The sequence below is a fragment of the Rhizoctonia solani genome, chromosome 5, assembly GCF_016906535.1.
Source record: "Rhizoctonia solani chromosome 5, complete sequence".
Classification (NCBI taxonomy): domain Eukaryota; kingdom Fungi; phylum Basidiomycota; class Agaricomycetes; order Cantharellales; family Ceratobasidiaceae; genus Rhizoctonia; species Rhizoctonia solani.
Window position 1 is genome coordinate 1,383,250 of NC_057374.1, and position 16,523 is coordinate 1,399,772.

Here is a 16,523-nt window from a genome sequence, read left to right on the forward strand (position 1 = left end):
CTTATCAAGTCCGTAATCCAGCTCAACTCAGCTCTTGTCGTCCGTCGTTTGTATGGTGGGTCTCGAGCGGTCCATTCACCCTTGTACTTCTTGGACATATCTCATTCCTCACCGAGCACCCGTTCTCTTTCGGTGCTTCCCATTGCGCATAACGACTATGCGCATCGAGCGGGGCTTGAATATGCGCTGGACGGGTGCTGAAGGGGAGCAGTTTACTGCGTATTCGAATATGTCTGGTTACCATAACGCCGCTAGCCGAATATCCCAACTCCATTAGGCATGTTCAGGTCAAAAATTGGGGTCTGTGATACCTGTTAGAAACAAACTGATGTTTATTTCTGTTTTGGGGGTTGTCAAGATTGAGATTGCCTTTGGATGGTCTAAATAATACCTTTGCAGTGACGATTCGTTTCATTCAATGCACAATGCACTCTCCGGGATCTACTTCAGATATGGGTCCAGGTACTCCCATACTATGGGTTCAACTAGTCATGGGAACCCATCGGCGGACAATGGGTTATAGGTTGGTAAGGGGATGATGGTTTTCTTATTAAAAAAAACCCACTACAAACACATACAGAACTATTGGTATGACTACAAACTGGGAAAATCGACCCAAGAAGCAGGTGGTGCATAAGAACAAATAATAACATAGGAGAAAGACTCGATAGCAGTGCGATGATGAGGGTATAAGTGGCACTCCTGACGGTCATTAGAGTGGGGTGGGAGCATAGGTTCTACAAGCCCTTGCAGAAAGTATCATTCGGAAAGTCTAAGCTTCTTGATAGGCGTCCGGTCATCCCTGTCAGCTAAACCTGAATGCCGGACCTTGCGTTTGAGTCGTGGTCGCTGGACATATTCTTCATCACTGTCATCTTCAACGGACGGGGTTGGTGTGGACGCATGATCACGTTTCCTCATATCAGCTACTTTGCTCGCCAGGGCACGCATAAACTCAGTCTGAGAGACAAGATGCCATCAGGATGGAGGATGTCGCATGGAAAAAAACAAATACCTTGAAGATCCGTTCTTTGGGTTTCCCTATTCCATCTTTCTCAGAAAGTCGCTTGCGTTCCTTCCACTATATATTTATGTATAAGCTTGATCTAATTAACCCGAGCACACATGCGTACCTTCTTCTCTTCTTCCTTCAGAAGTAGTCCTAGGTGTTTTGTCCACAAATGAAAGTCTGTAGACTCTGGCTGAACGTTGGGCGGCTGTTCTACCGCCTTCCCTTTCCCTTTCCCTCTCGCTCTACTCCTTTTTGATGTCGAGTACGAATGATCCATATCGTCCGACATCTCGTCAGAGTCAGAATCGCTCGGAATCTTGTAGGTCCGGGTCGCGGACGCGGCCATTCGACGGGGACGCGAGGAACCTTCTTCGAAGCCTGACGGCGTGGTTGGAGTCTGGAACCGCTCAGACTTTATGGGATCGGGATTACACAGTGTGTTGATCGACATTTTCCCGGATGAGGGAGGCTTGACAGATTCCCGAGGAAGGTAGTCTTCTTCAGAAAAATAAAACTTTTGTTTGTCCAGCTTGTTCCAGAACTTCCAACACTGAAAACAGCAATATTTTCACACACTATTAATAGTAGTCTGGATCAAGTACTTACTGGTTGTCGCCCAAGTCTAGCTAAAACCCTAATATGGAATAATGTGATAGGTACGTTCTCGTTGATGTATGAGCTCAGCGTCTGAGCGTGTCCGGGTTCAATAGTGTGGGAATATAAGGATACTCGATTGGCTTACGTTCAAATTTCCGTTGATTAGGCAATGGGTCATCATGATAGCCGTAGTTCGGTGGTGGCTCTTGAAATGTTCGAGAATATGATCTGCAACATGACGGGGACCTACACAGAAGGTAAGTCATGGATAGTAGCCAGAGTGTACTGTACGTGCTTGCTGGGTACGGTAGTTTAGCTTCGATTTCTGCTGACAATTGATGTCCGCCATGAGACCACCACCGCCTAGGGTTATGTGAGTAATTGACTCTCGTGCTTTCTTTTCAACCCACCGCCTATGCCAACGAGTACCGGACTCCTCTCTATCCAATCTCGCACTTAATGTATCTTGACTGATTGTGCCCTAAAAAATGCCGGATAAATTTCAGATTGGGCCCGTAGTTTTTAGAATCCACCCACCAAATCGTAATTTGTGCTGGTAAAGATGGTAGTATGGGCATCGTCTCCTGGTGCTCCAGCAATGCTTCTATGGGATTCGGATTCGAGATCGAATTGAGATTCGGCCTGGTCCTCCTCTATACCATGCGACCACAGAGGAGAAAACGCATACATGTCTGACCCAGTCATAGGGAGACTAGCGCCCAGTTTGGCACGATACGTTGCACATTCTGGGGAAAAGGGCTCAGGTAGATTCTCGAGGCGAATCGTATGGTTCCTCATAGCCTCTATTACTCGTCGTTCAATGCTTTCATCCTCGCAAAGTCGTTTTAATAGCTTTCCCTAAAGTAGAAAGCATCATAATTGGCGCAGTTTCGGTTGAAATAAAAACGGGGGAAACCTACCTTACTACTGATAGGAAGACAGTGAATGGCGACATCGCCTTTAAGCTGGGTAATAGCCCATTCATCAAGGCCCATACCAGCTTTGCTTCTGGCATATGCAATGCACGGTCGCTCGTTTTCTACGAACGGACTAAGAAGAACATTAAAGAGTTCCTCTCGAGACAAAGATTTTGGGATGCCCTTGAGGTCCAGGCTCCTCGGTTTGGAATGTTCGGGCATACCATCCCGGACTGGCGGTTGAATCAATCCTAGCTCAACAAGTTTTTCCAATATTTGAGGCAGCGCATCATCGGACCAATCTGGTCGTACGGCCATAGGGGAGCAAAATACGGTCAACAGAAGAACGTGACGAATCTTCGGATCGGTTGGGTTTGGGTAGTCGGAATGCAGAGTCTGAATAAGGGAGATAATTTTCGGGAAGGTGATTGATCTTGTATTGCTGAACAACTATGATACGAAGGTAGTTTAATATATTATCAACATCAGTACATACGGATGCGTACCTTGATGAGTGCGCTAATCAAAGAGCTTGGATAGGCGCCATAGTTTTATCAGGGTCACAACATCGGCTAGGATTTAACGGTAGGACCTACGAAAGAGTATAAGGCAATTTTCTGGCCATATCGAGCCTCCTTAGAGCTATATATCCTTGCTCGTTGATGTTCGCTTCCATACATACTTCAGCAGCCACTGTTCTACTAACAAACATTCTTCAAGGAAGTTAGCGCCCTCGCCAGCGAATGGACTTGACAGACATATACTTGCATTGGGTCCAGTCGTTGAAGATCCTCAACCATCTTGATGATAGTTTCATCCCGTCCATCTCTGGAGACTGTTGGTTTCTCGAAAACCTTACGGAAGATGAAGTCACGGTACTAGGGTATGTCAGCAAGATTGGTTTGGTTGTAGACAAATACGAGTAAAATATGTTACCTTTACGTCTAACCTCAAGCCATTCTTCACTGCCAATGGCAATAGGCGAGGTTCATAAGACAACGCCAACGGAAAATCAAGGACAAGTGGATCCTTTAATACCATATTAGAATGAACTTTCCAGTATTAAAAGCAAGCGATCTTACCTTGGGGCAAAATGGGATAAATCCGTATTTCTCGAACATATCTCGAATAACCTCCCATTCTATCCGTGTCCGCCCACCAAGCGATTTTTTGTCCATGAGCCACTGACGAAATACCGAGCCATCATCTGCATTCTTGGACCAATCCAACTCCTTATACCCCATTCGGTCTGTGGCGATATTGAGCAGGTACACAAAACTCTCGAATGACAGGCTGTGCGACCAGTGCTTCTTTATGAAACTATGAGGAGCTGAGTGGCCCCGATATTGTATCGCGCATTGAATAAGATATCTGCTGATGTGGGCACCGTTGTTGACCATGATCTATACTCGAGGATGATACGTATTAGCAAAGGATGCCTCGCAGCGTGGCATCAAGCAGCCCACAGGACGCATGGTACTCACGTCAAGCATTTGCTTGTCCACCAGTTTTCCCCTCCCTAGTGCCCAGTACATTGCATGTTGGTGCCCATAGCGGGTAATGAAGTACAAGGCCCGGGTATATGATTCCTTTGAGATGCGGTTAAAGCGTTTTGATGTCTGGCTCAACGAAAGTGGATCGTCGAGCTGAATGAATATTAACAATAATACGTCGTCTGTAAGCGGGAAAGTGAATTAAAATAATTAGCTGTACGTCGAGTGTACGGACCAGAAAGATAGCTGAAGAGGTCCATTCTCCCGACTGGGCTTGGGGTACCTCAGCAACAGAAAAGGGGGCGAGAGGTCCTCGACTATTTGAAGACAATTTCTATGTATACCTATAAACGGGTAGATTTCGTAAGTGTCGAGTTACAAGGCTGCTGTGATGGGTCAGTGGAGGGTGGTATCGGCCGTAGATGGTCGTTGTGTTCAGGACCCCACATGCAGGGTCTCCTTCCTATTCTAGGTAAATCACCTCGTGCCTTGGCAGTTTTCATCCTCGTTTAAGTCACATGATAGTAAATGTGCACGTCAAAGTCTACAATTTTCAGGACGCTCAATCCTAGGTAGTTTGGCTATGGGTTTGAGCTATGGCGCGCTGGGAGAGCGGTTTATGTAAGTTCCAGTTGAGAGTATTAATATTTTCAGCGGCATATATATGAAGGAACGTATGGCGTATTTTCATAGAAAACCCATTCAGCAAATTACGTTTTTAATAGTATAATGGAATTCACACAAATGGGCAAGGTCAACTATTCAAGGTCATGTTGTCTCTATACCAACTCGTTGGCCGTTGGGTATTTATATGTACCTGATTTGAGGTAAAACCTCTCACTACATCACGATTCAGTGAAATGGGTTGGTAACAAACCTAGTGTTTTCCTGCTGCCAATCCCAAGTCTACTTGTGGAAATTCTGTTCAAATAAGTGACAAATGATGTACTAGCACTGCCGGATGTAAGGTTTCTATGCGAGCAGCGTAGAAAGTGGCGCCATACATATAATTTATAGTGCTGGTGTTATTCTTGGTTCGAGGTGCCTGTGTGCCGTCCATCAGCATTCGACACAATCAATCCGCTAGGAACTAATAATATCAACATTGGAATAGATAGACCTATCCTGGAATATAATGTTTGGGCCCTGATTGATGGCTAAACGCCTGTCCAGTTTGATGGGATCAGTGTACCGTGAGAAGAGCGCATATATTCCACTGATTGTACCATAACGCTAGACATGTCATCAGAATTGTCAATATATTGATTACCAGGTTTACAGTCGCTCAGGTTGCTTGGAGTTTTTCCAGCGACTCGTACTTTAAATCGACATACACGTATAACTTTCTGTTCCACGAAATGTAGTTGTCTATATTGATGTCCCGTAGGCTTTCGTTCACTGCTCATTACAAAAGAACTAAGAAATATATATTTTGAGCGTTATTATACGAGGGGTAGAAAATATCTGATGAGTCCCTTCTTTATTCGTTTCACTGAACTACCGTGATGCTTTTTAGCAGCATAGAAGGGTCTCAGATCACATGGCCCGTGACTTCCTCTGAATCCTGACCATGCTCAAATGCATAACGAGCCTCGACTGTGGATAGTTGTTTTGGTTAGCAAGCGAGTTTCGAAGCAGAATGAAATAAACGACAGACCTTCGTTCTTGTGCAAGAAATATGTACTCAATTCATGGGACTACGACCTATCAGCTACCGTTTATAAAATCTGAATACAACACTTACCCTCGGGCATATTGGGTGGTCCTTCTCATGACTTGCAATCATAGAAACCCCTCTAGATGCGATATCGTAACGCCCAGCTAATAGAAGTCAGTAAGATGTAAGTCACCCGAGATGTTCAACATACCTTTATTCAGCCGCAGCATACTCCATGGGGTGGTCGTAGTTCCTTCCTCAATCTAAATTGTATCATCAAGTTAGTACTTTTTAAGATCTGAGGAATATAATATCTTACATATCCGAGAACTTCAAATCTCCTCCTTGACAACGCCTGGTCACGGGCGAAGAGCAAAGATTTGACGTGCAATGGATAACCGTGAAAATTGATTATGACTGGCGTGTCCTTTCCGAATAGAGCATCAAATGCATCGTGGCTTAGAGCATGTGGGTGTCCTCCCGGTTCGCCAAGGATAGTTAGATCTTTAACCACACATGTCAGCCTTCGTCATATATACGGATAAAGCAGATTATGCACGAACCAACAATATTCACAACTCGGACTCGGACACCTTCTTTCTTTAGTAGCGTAGCAGCGGCCTAGATTATTAGTCAATAACAAGGTGTAAAAGAGTAGATGTTCTGTGCTCACGATGACTTCGGTAGTTGTTTCAACACCAATTCCCACCAAAGTGATATCCGGATTTCTACCCTCATCAGTCGAAAAACGTTTCCAGACCGAACCACCTGCGATGCAGTGTCGTTTGGCTTCTTCGGTGGTCAGGAATGAAGGGCTTTCAGCCTTGCTACCAACAATCTAAGCAGTAGACTTGAGTATAATAGAAAACAAATTATGGTATACACTCACAAGGTTGACATAGTTCTTCGATCTCAAGCAGTGTGCCATTACGGATAAAGCGCAGTTTGCATCGGGAGGTAAATATATGCGGAACATGTTCCGAGGTAGAGTTAGCAGCTGGCCGATAAAACTTGGATTTTGATGGGAATAGCCGTTGTGCTCCTGCCTCCAGAGAGTTGAGGTCTCGATATAATTGAGAGAAGGAATATCGCCGCGCCATTTGGTATCCAGAGCCATTTTCTGGAATTTTGCAAATTGTTCAACCTGCATGTGAGGTCAATATATGTAAGATTAGACTATACAGTAAATGTCCAGAAGGAAATCTTACCATCGTAGTAACAATGCCAATGAATGCCTCATATGATGGGAATAAACCGGTCCGGCCTGTATTGATCGTTACCAATGAAGTGTGTACGGTGGCTGGTCAACCCACCTGTGAGGGTATATCCTTGAAGAAACCCTTGTAATGCTAGAAATTACCGATAATATCAGCTCTAGGCCAGAGGGGATATCAGAGGGTTGCTCACTGTGTTCGGATAGCATCTCGATTACCCGACCGCCTTTGTTCGCAGCTAAAGTGGATGCATTAGCGATCCATTGAATAGATTCTCTAGTGTTTATGTATCCATACTCTCTGGATCCCATTGAAAGTTCCTTGTCCTGCAGAGGAAACATTAGACCCCAACTCCCCACGTCCTCATGTCGTTTTCCACTCACGTTTTTGAAAAAACACCATCCAGTTTATTGCTCTCAAATTCTGTGGCCCGATATTTGGTGAGCTCAAAGCTACGGATAATGTTTAGCATACATACCATCGGGCGAGAAAATCCTAAATGTCTTTGGATTCTTTTCTATCACGACCGATAGGTACTCTGCCCAATCAACATTTTCAACTTCCGCGTGTGCGCTCGGACTCTATACGACTACTTACTCGCCAAGGCTTTCATTGCGGATATTTCTTTTGAATCGTCGTCTCCAAAAGACTCGAAATCAGGCACTTCGAGTGCCGTATAGCCAGCATAGGTTTCTTTGATCATTCCGAGTCTTCGGTCGATCCGTCCTGGTAGGATACGCAGAACACTTTCTTTAATAAATTCATCCGGCTTGTCTCCAGCTCCTCCCTTGACCAGCAGCTCTTCAATACCATAGCTCCCCAACCATTCCGAGAGAATTTTGAGTTGATCGTCATCGGACATGGCCTTGGCTAGTGGCACTTGATGCGAATGGAATGAGCCCTCGAGGGGTGTATCCTTCAAGGACCGAGGGCCAGTCATCCCCTACGTCGAAAGAGTCGGTCGAATGCCACATATCAAATCGTATAGTGTTTTCTTTACCTTGGGGGTCCGCATGATAATAAGCGGCCAACGGGGTTTCTCAATCGGATCTCCATTCCGGGCAGCTTTTTGGATTTTCCTGAAATTTAAGTCAACTTTTCATTTTATATTCCATAGATTTAGAGCATGCGCACCTGATTTCACTGTAGGCCCACTCCATACTGACGGCCATATTTGCATTTAGCTCGATTTCCTTTTTAGTATGCTCTTCTTTAGATTGGGCGAGGTCGCCGTACTCGACGAACCGGACTTGGTAACCGTAGCCTGACCCGCGAATAAATATATATTATTGCTTACAGAAAACGATGACACCTTACCGGTAAAAAGTGCAACCAATTCTAGATCGTCCATAGTTCCGGGTATGGTGCGTTCTGAGATCTGATAGTCCCTAGTAAGTCCTACCCTGTGTCAATTTGCTATAGACGAAATACCTTGAACCCGTTCAAATGGAGAATAGGTAGGACCGCACCACTTTCTGCAGGATCAATAAACTTAATGGAACGTAAGGAACTGGCAATTCGGTCCTGGCGATATCCATACCTTGTGTGCGTGCCATGCAGTAGCAGTCGGTCCGGTTTCAGATTCACCATCTCCAACCACACAAACTGTGATCAGATCCGGCTTGTCCATGACGCTTCCATATGATACAGCCAGTGCGTATCCAAGTTCTCCACCTTCGTGGATAGCGCCCTATGAAGCTATAGGTAAATCAAAGATTGATATTTATCTTACAAACAATCTCACAGGCGTTTCGGCCTGAACGTTTTGTTAGGTTTGTGATTTTTAGCCATACAATTTGCACCAGCTTACGTTGACGTGTGATGGAAACCCTCCTGGCCAAGAAAAGGACCTAACAAACTGTAATCTGGCGTGTTAGGTTAAAGTGTCGGATTATTCGTAGGCTGACCTACTTTATCGAACCCATCTTCGTGCATTCCATACTGTGAAGGTAACCAAATTAGTATATATATATGCGCGTAAACACGATGTTAGCGGACCTGAGGGTAAAACCGAGAAATCGACCCTTCGATATAAAGACTAGCCAAGACAGCCGGCGCACCATGACCAGGACCGGTGACATAGATCATTCGAACATCGTCACCTTGCTTTGCATGTCGGGATATAAGTGACGAAGCGTGTGCATATGTCAGGTTGAGGCCGGGGCTGCATACGAGCGTTCAGTGAGCTTTGGAAGAGCGCCGAGCAGATGACTTACCATGTTCCGAAATGTCCTAGTAACCGTCTCTTGACGTGTTCTTTCTTGAGTGGTTCAGTCAAGCGGGTATTCGATTGTAGAAAGATTTGCGCAACTGCCAAATAATTGGCACTGCACCCGTATTAGAGAACGGAATAATCGAAAGCAGGCAACTTACAGTCTTTGAAAACTTAGCAATCCTTCGATGTCGTATTTCTGACGCGCATCCTCGACATCTACTTTCAAGTCGACCTGAAGCTTACTGAGGACGTCTCGTGGAAGCGACGAAGACTTTGGAGGGATTCCTCGATTAGACATGATAACTAGTGGAGGGAAGATGTCTGTATTTGCCCTCAGATGGCTACTAATAAATACCAGCCAAGGTCTGATTCAGCCGGATTCGACATCATATGTATCACAGTGGAATACGACGATCTCATTCTATGACGCACACCTACGTATTCGAGAACTGAAATGAGATCGAGCATGAAATAAATAGCCGTTTTACGTGCCGGTGCCGAGCTCGTTAAGGTCCCCTAAAGCTCAACGATAATGTCGATAGAAATGTTGCTGGCCGTGGTGAGAGCGATGATGTTTGTATCACAGGCCCAGCTTATGCTTAGCTAATCGCGATATTAGAATTGTGGATCATCGTCCATCAAATTCAAGTTGTATTCTTTTTCCGACCTCGATGTTCTCATATCTGGGACAGCATCCAATGTGGAAGTCAAAGGGGCAAAGCCCTCGATCAAATATATTGTCTACGATCAGGGAAAGGGCGAGGAGGAGAAAGTAAGCGAGGAGGAGAAGGAGGGCATGTCATGTGAGCGGTTTAGGCAATCTTGAGTTACATATACTAAGTTCAACGGACTAGACGAGGATGTATTCGAGCGGGTTATTGCACTCATCGAAGGTTCTTCTTCAAAACATTTTGTTGAAACCGCGGGTTCCAAGTCGAAACCTCGTGTCCGGGATCTAGTCAAAGTAGTTGCACACCGCGTCGTTCATGGGGGCACTGCCGCCGAGCCTATGGGGATCTGGCCGGGGCATGAACAAGGGTTGGAGGAAATGGATGCTCTTAGTGCATTCGCCCCTTTACATGTATGTCTTGATCTTCCTGTAAGCTTTCAGAGCTGATCCTGTTCCTTAGAATCACTTCGCTGTTCAAGTCGTTCAGTGTAAGCATCACAGCGCGGTGTCCATCGATTTTCTTTACTAATGGAAACTTAATCTAGTTTGTCTCAAGCACATTCCCAAAGGGCGACAGATTCTCCTCTTTGATACAATGTTCCATTCGACTATTCCTGCCCATATTTATACGTATCCTCTAGGGCCGAGCTCTGAGAAGACCCCTATCCCCCTTCGAAAATACGGTGCACATGGTCTCTCTTACGCATCCATCCTTGACAATGTCTCTTCATACCTGAATAAGCCAAAAGAACAATGTACACTTGTCATTGCTCATCTAGGAAGCGGGGCCAGTGTTTGTTTGGTCAAGGAAGGGAAAAGTTGGGACACCAGTATGGGTCTGACTCCACTTGATGGTGAGCACCCCACCCAGTGGAGCACATGTCTCCTAAACTTAATATCGTTCCCAAGGCCTCCCAGGAGGCACCCGTACGGGCTCGGTCGACCCGGTTCTAGTATTCCATCACACGCCGAACGCTTCCGAGGGTGTTGAAATACCGGGCGGACATTGCGCACGTGGAGAAGTCGTTCTTAACAAACAGGGAGGACTCCAGGCCCTGGCTGGCACGTCAAACTTTGGGGAGATCTCCTCCGCGATAGAAGAGGGCGCGGGCGGCGAGGAGACGAGTGGTGCCCAGCTGGCTTACGACGTTTTCCTGGATAGGCTCATGAACTATGTCGGTGCCTATGTGGTCAAGGCAAAGGGACTCTCGTCAGGTTTAGACGCAATTGTGTTTTCGGGCGGGATCGGCGAAAAGTCCGTCCGCCTTCGAGCAGATGTGGGGAAAATGTTCTCCTGGATAGGCTGTAAAGTGGATCAAACTGCAAACGAAGCGGTGGGCAACGATAAGCAAACGGTAACCGAGATCACAGGGAAGGATAGTGGCCTCCGAATGTTGGTTTGCTTGACGGTAAGGATATAAATTTACAATCCTGGGTTTCGGCAGGCGGATAAAGTTTATGTTTCTGATAACCTTTCTTCCCACCTAGGATGAAGAAACTCAATGTGCCAGGATGGCCAAACATGCGTATGAGAGCAAGGAAATGAAATAAATACATGATATACTGGACTGTACTATACTAGTGCGTACTAATGATTGCACATTTTTAAAAATCACAACTATGCATCCTTTACGTTATGCTACATATCATACTCGAATCACACTCTCCAATACACTCCAACAATACAACCATCCGTGCTCAACCAAATATCCGCCGCCAAAGACCGGGCCGACTATTTGACACTTGGGAGTGGATTTCCTCCAGGTTGGACATGGATCGGTCTCTCGCGCGTCCTTTCGACCAATCTGTTGACGGTTTTTGACCGATAGACTTGTTGCTGATCGGACCTCGGCCCCATGTCTCGCTAAGCGTGTTTCCTCCTGTCTGTGGACTCCATGCTACACTATCCGCGCCAGTAGCACTAGTGAGAACACTCGCTGCGCTAGATTGAGTAGGTGAAATAGCACCTGTTCGACGATCGGAGCCACTATCCCCACCAGCCCCGGCCGGGTAGGCTACGCTAGCTTCCGGCGACGAGGTGCCACTTGTTACTGGTCTTTGACGAATGCGTGACCCGGCCATTGCTCGAGGAGCCTTCTGGTATTCTTCCCCGTCGCGAACATAATGACGTGAAAAGAGGTCTTGCTGTATCCACATGACTTTGTGCAGCGAACGGATAATCGTCTCTCGTTTGGAAAGGGGGATGCTTTCGTCTCTCAAAATCTGTGTTTACCAGCAAGTGAGCAGGGGTGAAATGAGAGAGAGAGAGCAAGTCAGACTGACAATCACGATAAGCCGGTCCATGGTCCATCCCAGAAGTCCGCTTAGATGAATGTGATCGACGCGAAGGCCATCTTTACCCACGAGCTTGCGGTGTTTTAAGCCAGCATCTCCCGTATGCATTTTGCCAACTTTGTCTGTTATATAGAGACATCAATAACTGAGAGTCCATCGTTCAAATTGCGCACCCACCGTAGTATTCCCAAGTCTTGAAATCATTATAGTCACTTGTGATAAGCCGCTTGACATATATACTGAAAAATCGCTTCCGCTCCTTAATCTGTTCCGCCTCGAGAGTCAAATGACTGATATCCGCGACCATCGGGCCCTCATGCCCGCCTGGACGTGGTAAAAAGACTTCTTTGGTGACATTGAACTTGAATAGATGCTCGTAAACATGGTCCACAAGATCAGGAATATGCGGCTCCAGAATTAATGCGGCCTCGTTGAGCGTGTCCGCGTCGGACTCGCTGACTGTCAGTATTCGAGCCAACACGACCAGGAACAGGGAAGAGAAAATCAATCGAGTCGAGTGCGGATTTAGCCAGCCATTTCCGAAATTTTGTAGAAAGAACTCACATTGTAGGAAAGATGTGAGATAGGAAACACGATCGGGAAGAGAAGTATAGAGGGCCTCTTTATCATAGTATGCCATTGGGGGATTTACGGTGGCGTCCTCGGGGAACGAGGATGAAGGTAGTCCATGGCCAGTAATGGGACAAGGCATTTCAAAGTCGGTAGGTGGTGTTGGGAGAACAGAGAACCTCGATACCAATACTCAACTGCGGCGCGAAGCCGTTGCGCTTATATATACGAGTAACTCAAAGTTGAAAATCCCCCTTCCACGGGAAAAAATCAAAAACAGGGCGTCCCTGTGTCGTCGAATGCAAAGTTCCCTAGCAATCAGTCAAACTAAAATGTTGTCAGCATTTGACTGGAACTTCCGCGCGAGAGCCACCGAGACTTACTTGGCTTAGAAAGTTGTGGCAATCCGGAGCTGACCTTTAAAGGGAGCGCTAGCTCAAGTAGAGCACAGAGAGCGGAGGAGATCCGCAGGGGATTTCATACTTCAAGGCCCCGCAAATCATCGGCCTAGGAACGGTGAAAATCGGGCCTGTCCTACCCTACTGATCACCCCTGGCCGTAACTGGCTCTCTTCTGAAGATTGCGATATTACATTTCCATCTTACGATCCATCTTTTTAATTTATGTGTATATGAATCGTCATATTGCTCATATCCGTCAAACCCACGCGACCGGCGCTCCATCCTGAAACTGTAACTCGGCATTCTGCCTTCCGCCGGCATACAAGTAGGGGCCTCCCGGCGGCCGACCAAACCATCACGTGCGGAACCGCAGAACAGGGGGCCAAATAAAGAATGCAGTCCGAACGAGTTCCTGGCTTTGCCGCCCCTGCTGATAGCGCTCACTCCAAAAACCGTATCAGGCCCGGGCAGACCAACTGTACGAATTCTAGATACTGATGGATCGCCGTGACGGTCAGCTGCCGCACAGGCTTGTTTTATGATTGATCGTAAAGTTAGCCTTTATTAGCTAGTCTATTAGGAAGCGCAAGATCCATCAATGAGTCCTTAATAATTTGTATTATCATGAATTGTATCCAGGTGGGTACAAAAGGATATATTTAAGTGCAGTGAGAACAGTGTTCGAAATAAAAGCTCTCTTAGAACACTGAAATAACTTCAGCCTGTGCGTTCGCGCCGACATTCGTAACATCCACACCTCGGGAGCATTTCCCCGAGCCCGAGCACCATTCGTGGTCGCCTGGATGGACCGGTAACTGTCATAGCCGGTTATGCTATCAGTTCTTGGCCGCGGCACGCGCACTGAGGGTGACACAGGCTTGATCGTCATCTACCCCAGGCGCCCGTATAAAGCACGCGGACGACGGACACTTATCACCTCTCTCCCCACGTACTCGATCAAGTGCATAATGGCTCCTAACGTCATACCATCGCCGTTCGGACCACTTCCCCCTCTTCCAGAAACCAACTTCATTTATACAATATTGCACTCTCCTTCTCCGCCACGTCCACCCCTTCCCGATGACTACGTCACGCATATCGATGGCATCACAGGGGAGCAACGTACTCTCAAGCAGCTCATTGCACGTATCAACGAGCTCGGAGCAGCATTCCTTGCTCCAAGGGATCAAGGAGGGTTGGCAATTCGACCAAAGGGACAAGTGGTGGGATTACTGAGTAGCAATACCATTGTAAGCGCTCGTCCCATCAATGATTAGTCCTATAACTGATCGTGGCATTGACAGGACTATCCCACCGTCGTATTCGCTCTACTTCAAACGGCGATACCTGTTGCGTTATTGAACTCTCATTCCACCGCTCCGGAACTAGCGCATCAACTTAAATTGGCTCGCGTTACGCATGTAATCGTTGGTCCTTCTTCGATTCCTATTTTAAAACGAGCACTTCAGATCGCGGGACTACGCAATGTAGGAATGACTATTATGGAGGGCTGTGGGAAACGTGCTCGAGCTGGAGAGCTCACACTACAGGGACTTATTGATCGTACCAAAAAGCTGGGCGTTCAGCCCGCAGGTATAGCGGATGTCAAGCGGCATACGTTGGCTTATCTCGTATTTTCGAGTGGCACAAGTGGACTTCCTAAAGGCATGTTCCTAATAATTAAATTACTTGCTTTGTTACTGAGTGGGCCTTGTTTATAGCCGTAATGATATCCCATGGTAACTTGAACGCTTGTTATGCCCAAATTTTAACCTGGGCCTTCTATTCACTTCAAGCCCAGCCTGTGAGTACAATCAATTATGATGCTTTTTTGGAAGATGTCTAAAGCAAAGTTCAGCGGGAACAGCCTCGATACTCCGAATATCCGATGGACCTCGCGTTTTTGCCGATGTATCACACCATGGGCCTACACGTGTACAACTTTAGGTAAGATGGTATCGTACTTGCTGCGCTTGGGACTTTCTGACGCCGATCAACCATATTCGGTATTCACAACGCCTATTTCAGGCATTTCATTTCGCCCAGTACTCTTATTGTGCTTCCTTCATGGGACGCAGACAAAGTTTGGAGTGCATTACTAAGTATCGCGTGACAAACATAGCTATGGTCCCTTCGTTGGTCTTCCAGCTGCTTGCCCATCCAAAGTTGCGATCAAAAGAAGTTGATTTGAGCTCTCTCACTGGTATTGGGACCGGTGCAGCATACTTGCCACCAGAGGTTAGTCTACAAATATATCAAAGAACATCATTAAAAATATGCTCAAATTCGTGCTGATCACAGACTGAGAGGGAATTCTTGAATGTTTTATCGGCCAAGGGGAACAAAGGTACCAAGCTCCAACGATTACACTCAGGCTACGGACTCAGTGAATCAGTATGTTTTGAAATATGTGTAAACCTCGATGAAAGATTGATCTTTCTGGTTTCCTAGACCATTGCCGTGGCATCCATGCCGGTTGAGGGAATGCTAGGAGGGAAACTTGGCCCCAAAGAAGGCTCTGCAGGGGTACTCTTGCCAGGTGCGTAACGTAACTTTGCCCAAAGGGTGATTCTGACCAGATTGTGTTTAGGTTGCTCAGGCCGATTGTAGGGAAGCTCCTCCTGGTACGCCCATGGAGGAACTAGAAGACGTTGCACCCGGAGAACCAGGAGAGCTTTACGTGCAAGGACTCCTCACTGCGCTCGGGTACTGGGATAATGAGCAGGCTACTAAGGAAGCCTTCCTTCCTGGTGGATGGCTAAGGACAGGCGATCGGGTGTGTATATGTTTTGTTATAAAAAAAGAGCAATAAACGTTGCGCTGCATACTAATCCACAAACCTAGTTTGTCTACAAGGACGGCCATCTGTGGTTCCAGGACCGTGCCAAGGTACGGAATCAGCGAATTTGTGAAATGGTAATACTAAATGATGGGAATCAAAACCTTCAGGATACACTCAAAGTATCTGGCGTCCAAGTATCTCCTACTGAAATGAGGCTGTATTGAAAGACCATCCCGAGGGCTATCTTTTGGATGCCTGCGTAGCAGGGGTACCAGGGCCCAGAAATGATGGAGAGCTTGTCCCGAGGTACGTGCTATCTTGGAAAAGAAATGGGATGTCGTATATTGACTTCTCGAGCATAGGGCGTGGGTTGTATTAGCTCCTGCTGGCCACAAGGCCGGCAGCAAGAAAGTTATTGTCGATCTTAATGAATGGGTTCAAGGACAGTTGAGCAAACCAAAGCAGCTGCGTGGAGGAATTGAAATCGTCAAAGAGGTACGCCGATTTGATAGCCAGGTTGCATGTGGCACCAGATATTGATTAGGACCCTGCAGATACCCAAAAATCCTACAGGAAAGGTTTTACGACGAGTACTACAAGACCGTTATTCCAAGACTCATGGAAAGATAAAGGGAAAGCTATAGTTATCACATATTTGCTTGTACCATCAGAACAGGGACACTAGCTGTAGTATAAACGA

At 46.5% G+C, this 16,523-nt stretch overlaps 5 protein-coding genes across 5 annotated transcripts; 2 read left to right on the forward strand and 3 right to left on the reverse strand.

Annotated features, from left to right (window-relative positions):
- Positions 1–759: 759 nt before the first annotated feature.
- Positions 760–4,279, reverse strand: RhiXN_09250 (F-box-like domain-containing protein; the record flags this gene model as incomplete). Its single annotated transcript, XM_043329066.1, has 15 exons — positions 760–960; positions 1,016–1,081; positions 1,134–1,562; positions 1,619–1,699; positions 1,755–1,855; positions 1,901–2,090; positions 2,147–2,467; positions 2,530–2,976; positions 3,033–3,057; positions 3,123–3,195; positions 3,233–3,404; positions 3,463–3,555; positions 3,609–3,929; positions 4,011–4,201; positions 4,255–4,279. The coding sequence occupies 15 exons, from the start codon at positions 4,277–4,279 to the stop codon at positions 760–762; spliced, it is 2,736 nt and encodes a 911-aa protein (XP_043180512.1).
- Positions 4,280–5,550: 1,271 nt separating this feature from the next.
- RhiXN_09251 (uncharacterized protein) lies at positions 5,551–9,403 on the reverse strand (the record flags this gene model as incomplete). Its single annotated transcript, XM_043329067.1, has 26 exons — positions 5,551–5,615; positions 5,677–5,716; positions 5,764–5,840; positions 5,888–5,939; positions 5,996–6,180; positions 6,240–6,297; positions 6,350–6,514; positions 6,566–6,820; positions 6,885–6,940; positions 6,990–7,025; positions 7,084–7,128; positions 7,188–7,216; positions 7,274–7,313; positions 7,369–7,428; positions 7,488–7,833; positions 7,891–7,969; positions 8,025–8,154; positions 8,208–8,268; positions 8,322–8,381; positions 8,431–8,580; positions 8,635–8,646; positions 8,701–8,748; positions 8,802–8,831; positions 8,889–9,054; positions 9,107–9,217; positions 9,264–9,403. The coding sequence occupies 26 exons, from the start codon at positions 9,401–9,403 to the stop codon at positions 5,551–5,553; spliced, it is 2,496 nt and encodes an 831-aa protein (XP_043180513.1).
- A 234-nt stretch (positions 9,404–9,637) lies between these two features.
- On the forward strand, positions 9,638–11,326 carry RhiXN_09252 (acetate kinase; the record flags this gene model as incomplete). Its single annotated transcript, XM_043329068.1, has 7 exons — positions 9,638–9,664; positions 9,725–9,908; positions 9,960–10,186; positions 10,236–10,263; positions 10,321–10,629; positions 10,685–11,184; positions 11,264–11,326. 7 exons carry the CDS (start codon positions 9,638–9,640, stop codon positions 11,324–11,326), a joined length of 1,338 nt encoding a protein of 445 aa, XP_043180514.1.
- A 147-nt stretch (positions 11,327–11,473) lies between these two features.
- On the reverse strand, positions 11,474–12,782 carry RhiXN_09253 (protoglobin protein; the record flags this gene model as incomplete). The annotated part of the gene is made up of 4 exons (XM_043329069.1): positions 11,474–11,998; positions 12,059–12,192; positions 12,248–12,529; positions 12,635–12,782. The coding sequence occupies 4 exons, from the start codon at positions 12,780–12,782 to the stop codon at positions 11,474–11,476; spliced, it is 1,089 nt and encodes a 362-aa protein (XP_043180515.1).
- A 1,089-nt stretch (positions 12,783–13,871) lies between these two features.
- RhiXN_09254 (AMP binding enzyme) lies at positions 13,872–16,453 on the forward strand (the record flags this gene model as incomplete). The annotated part of the gene is made up of 14 exons (XM_043329070.1): positions 13,872–14,291; positions 14,346–14,691; positions 14,763–14,845; positions 14,900–14,988; positions 15,070–15,124; positions 15,190–15,279; positions 15,343–15,435; positions 15,493–15,567; positions 15,632–15,817; positions 15,886–15,930; positions 15,991–16,017; positions 16,062–16,129; positions 16,186–16,318; positions 16,397–16,453. The coding sequence occupies 14 exons, from the start codon at positions 13,872–13,874 to the stop codon at positions 16,451–16,453; spliced, it is 1,767 nt and encodes a 588-aa protein (XP_043180516.1).
- Positions 16,454–16,523: the final 70 nt, after the last annotated feature.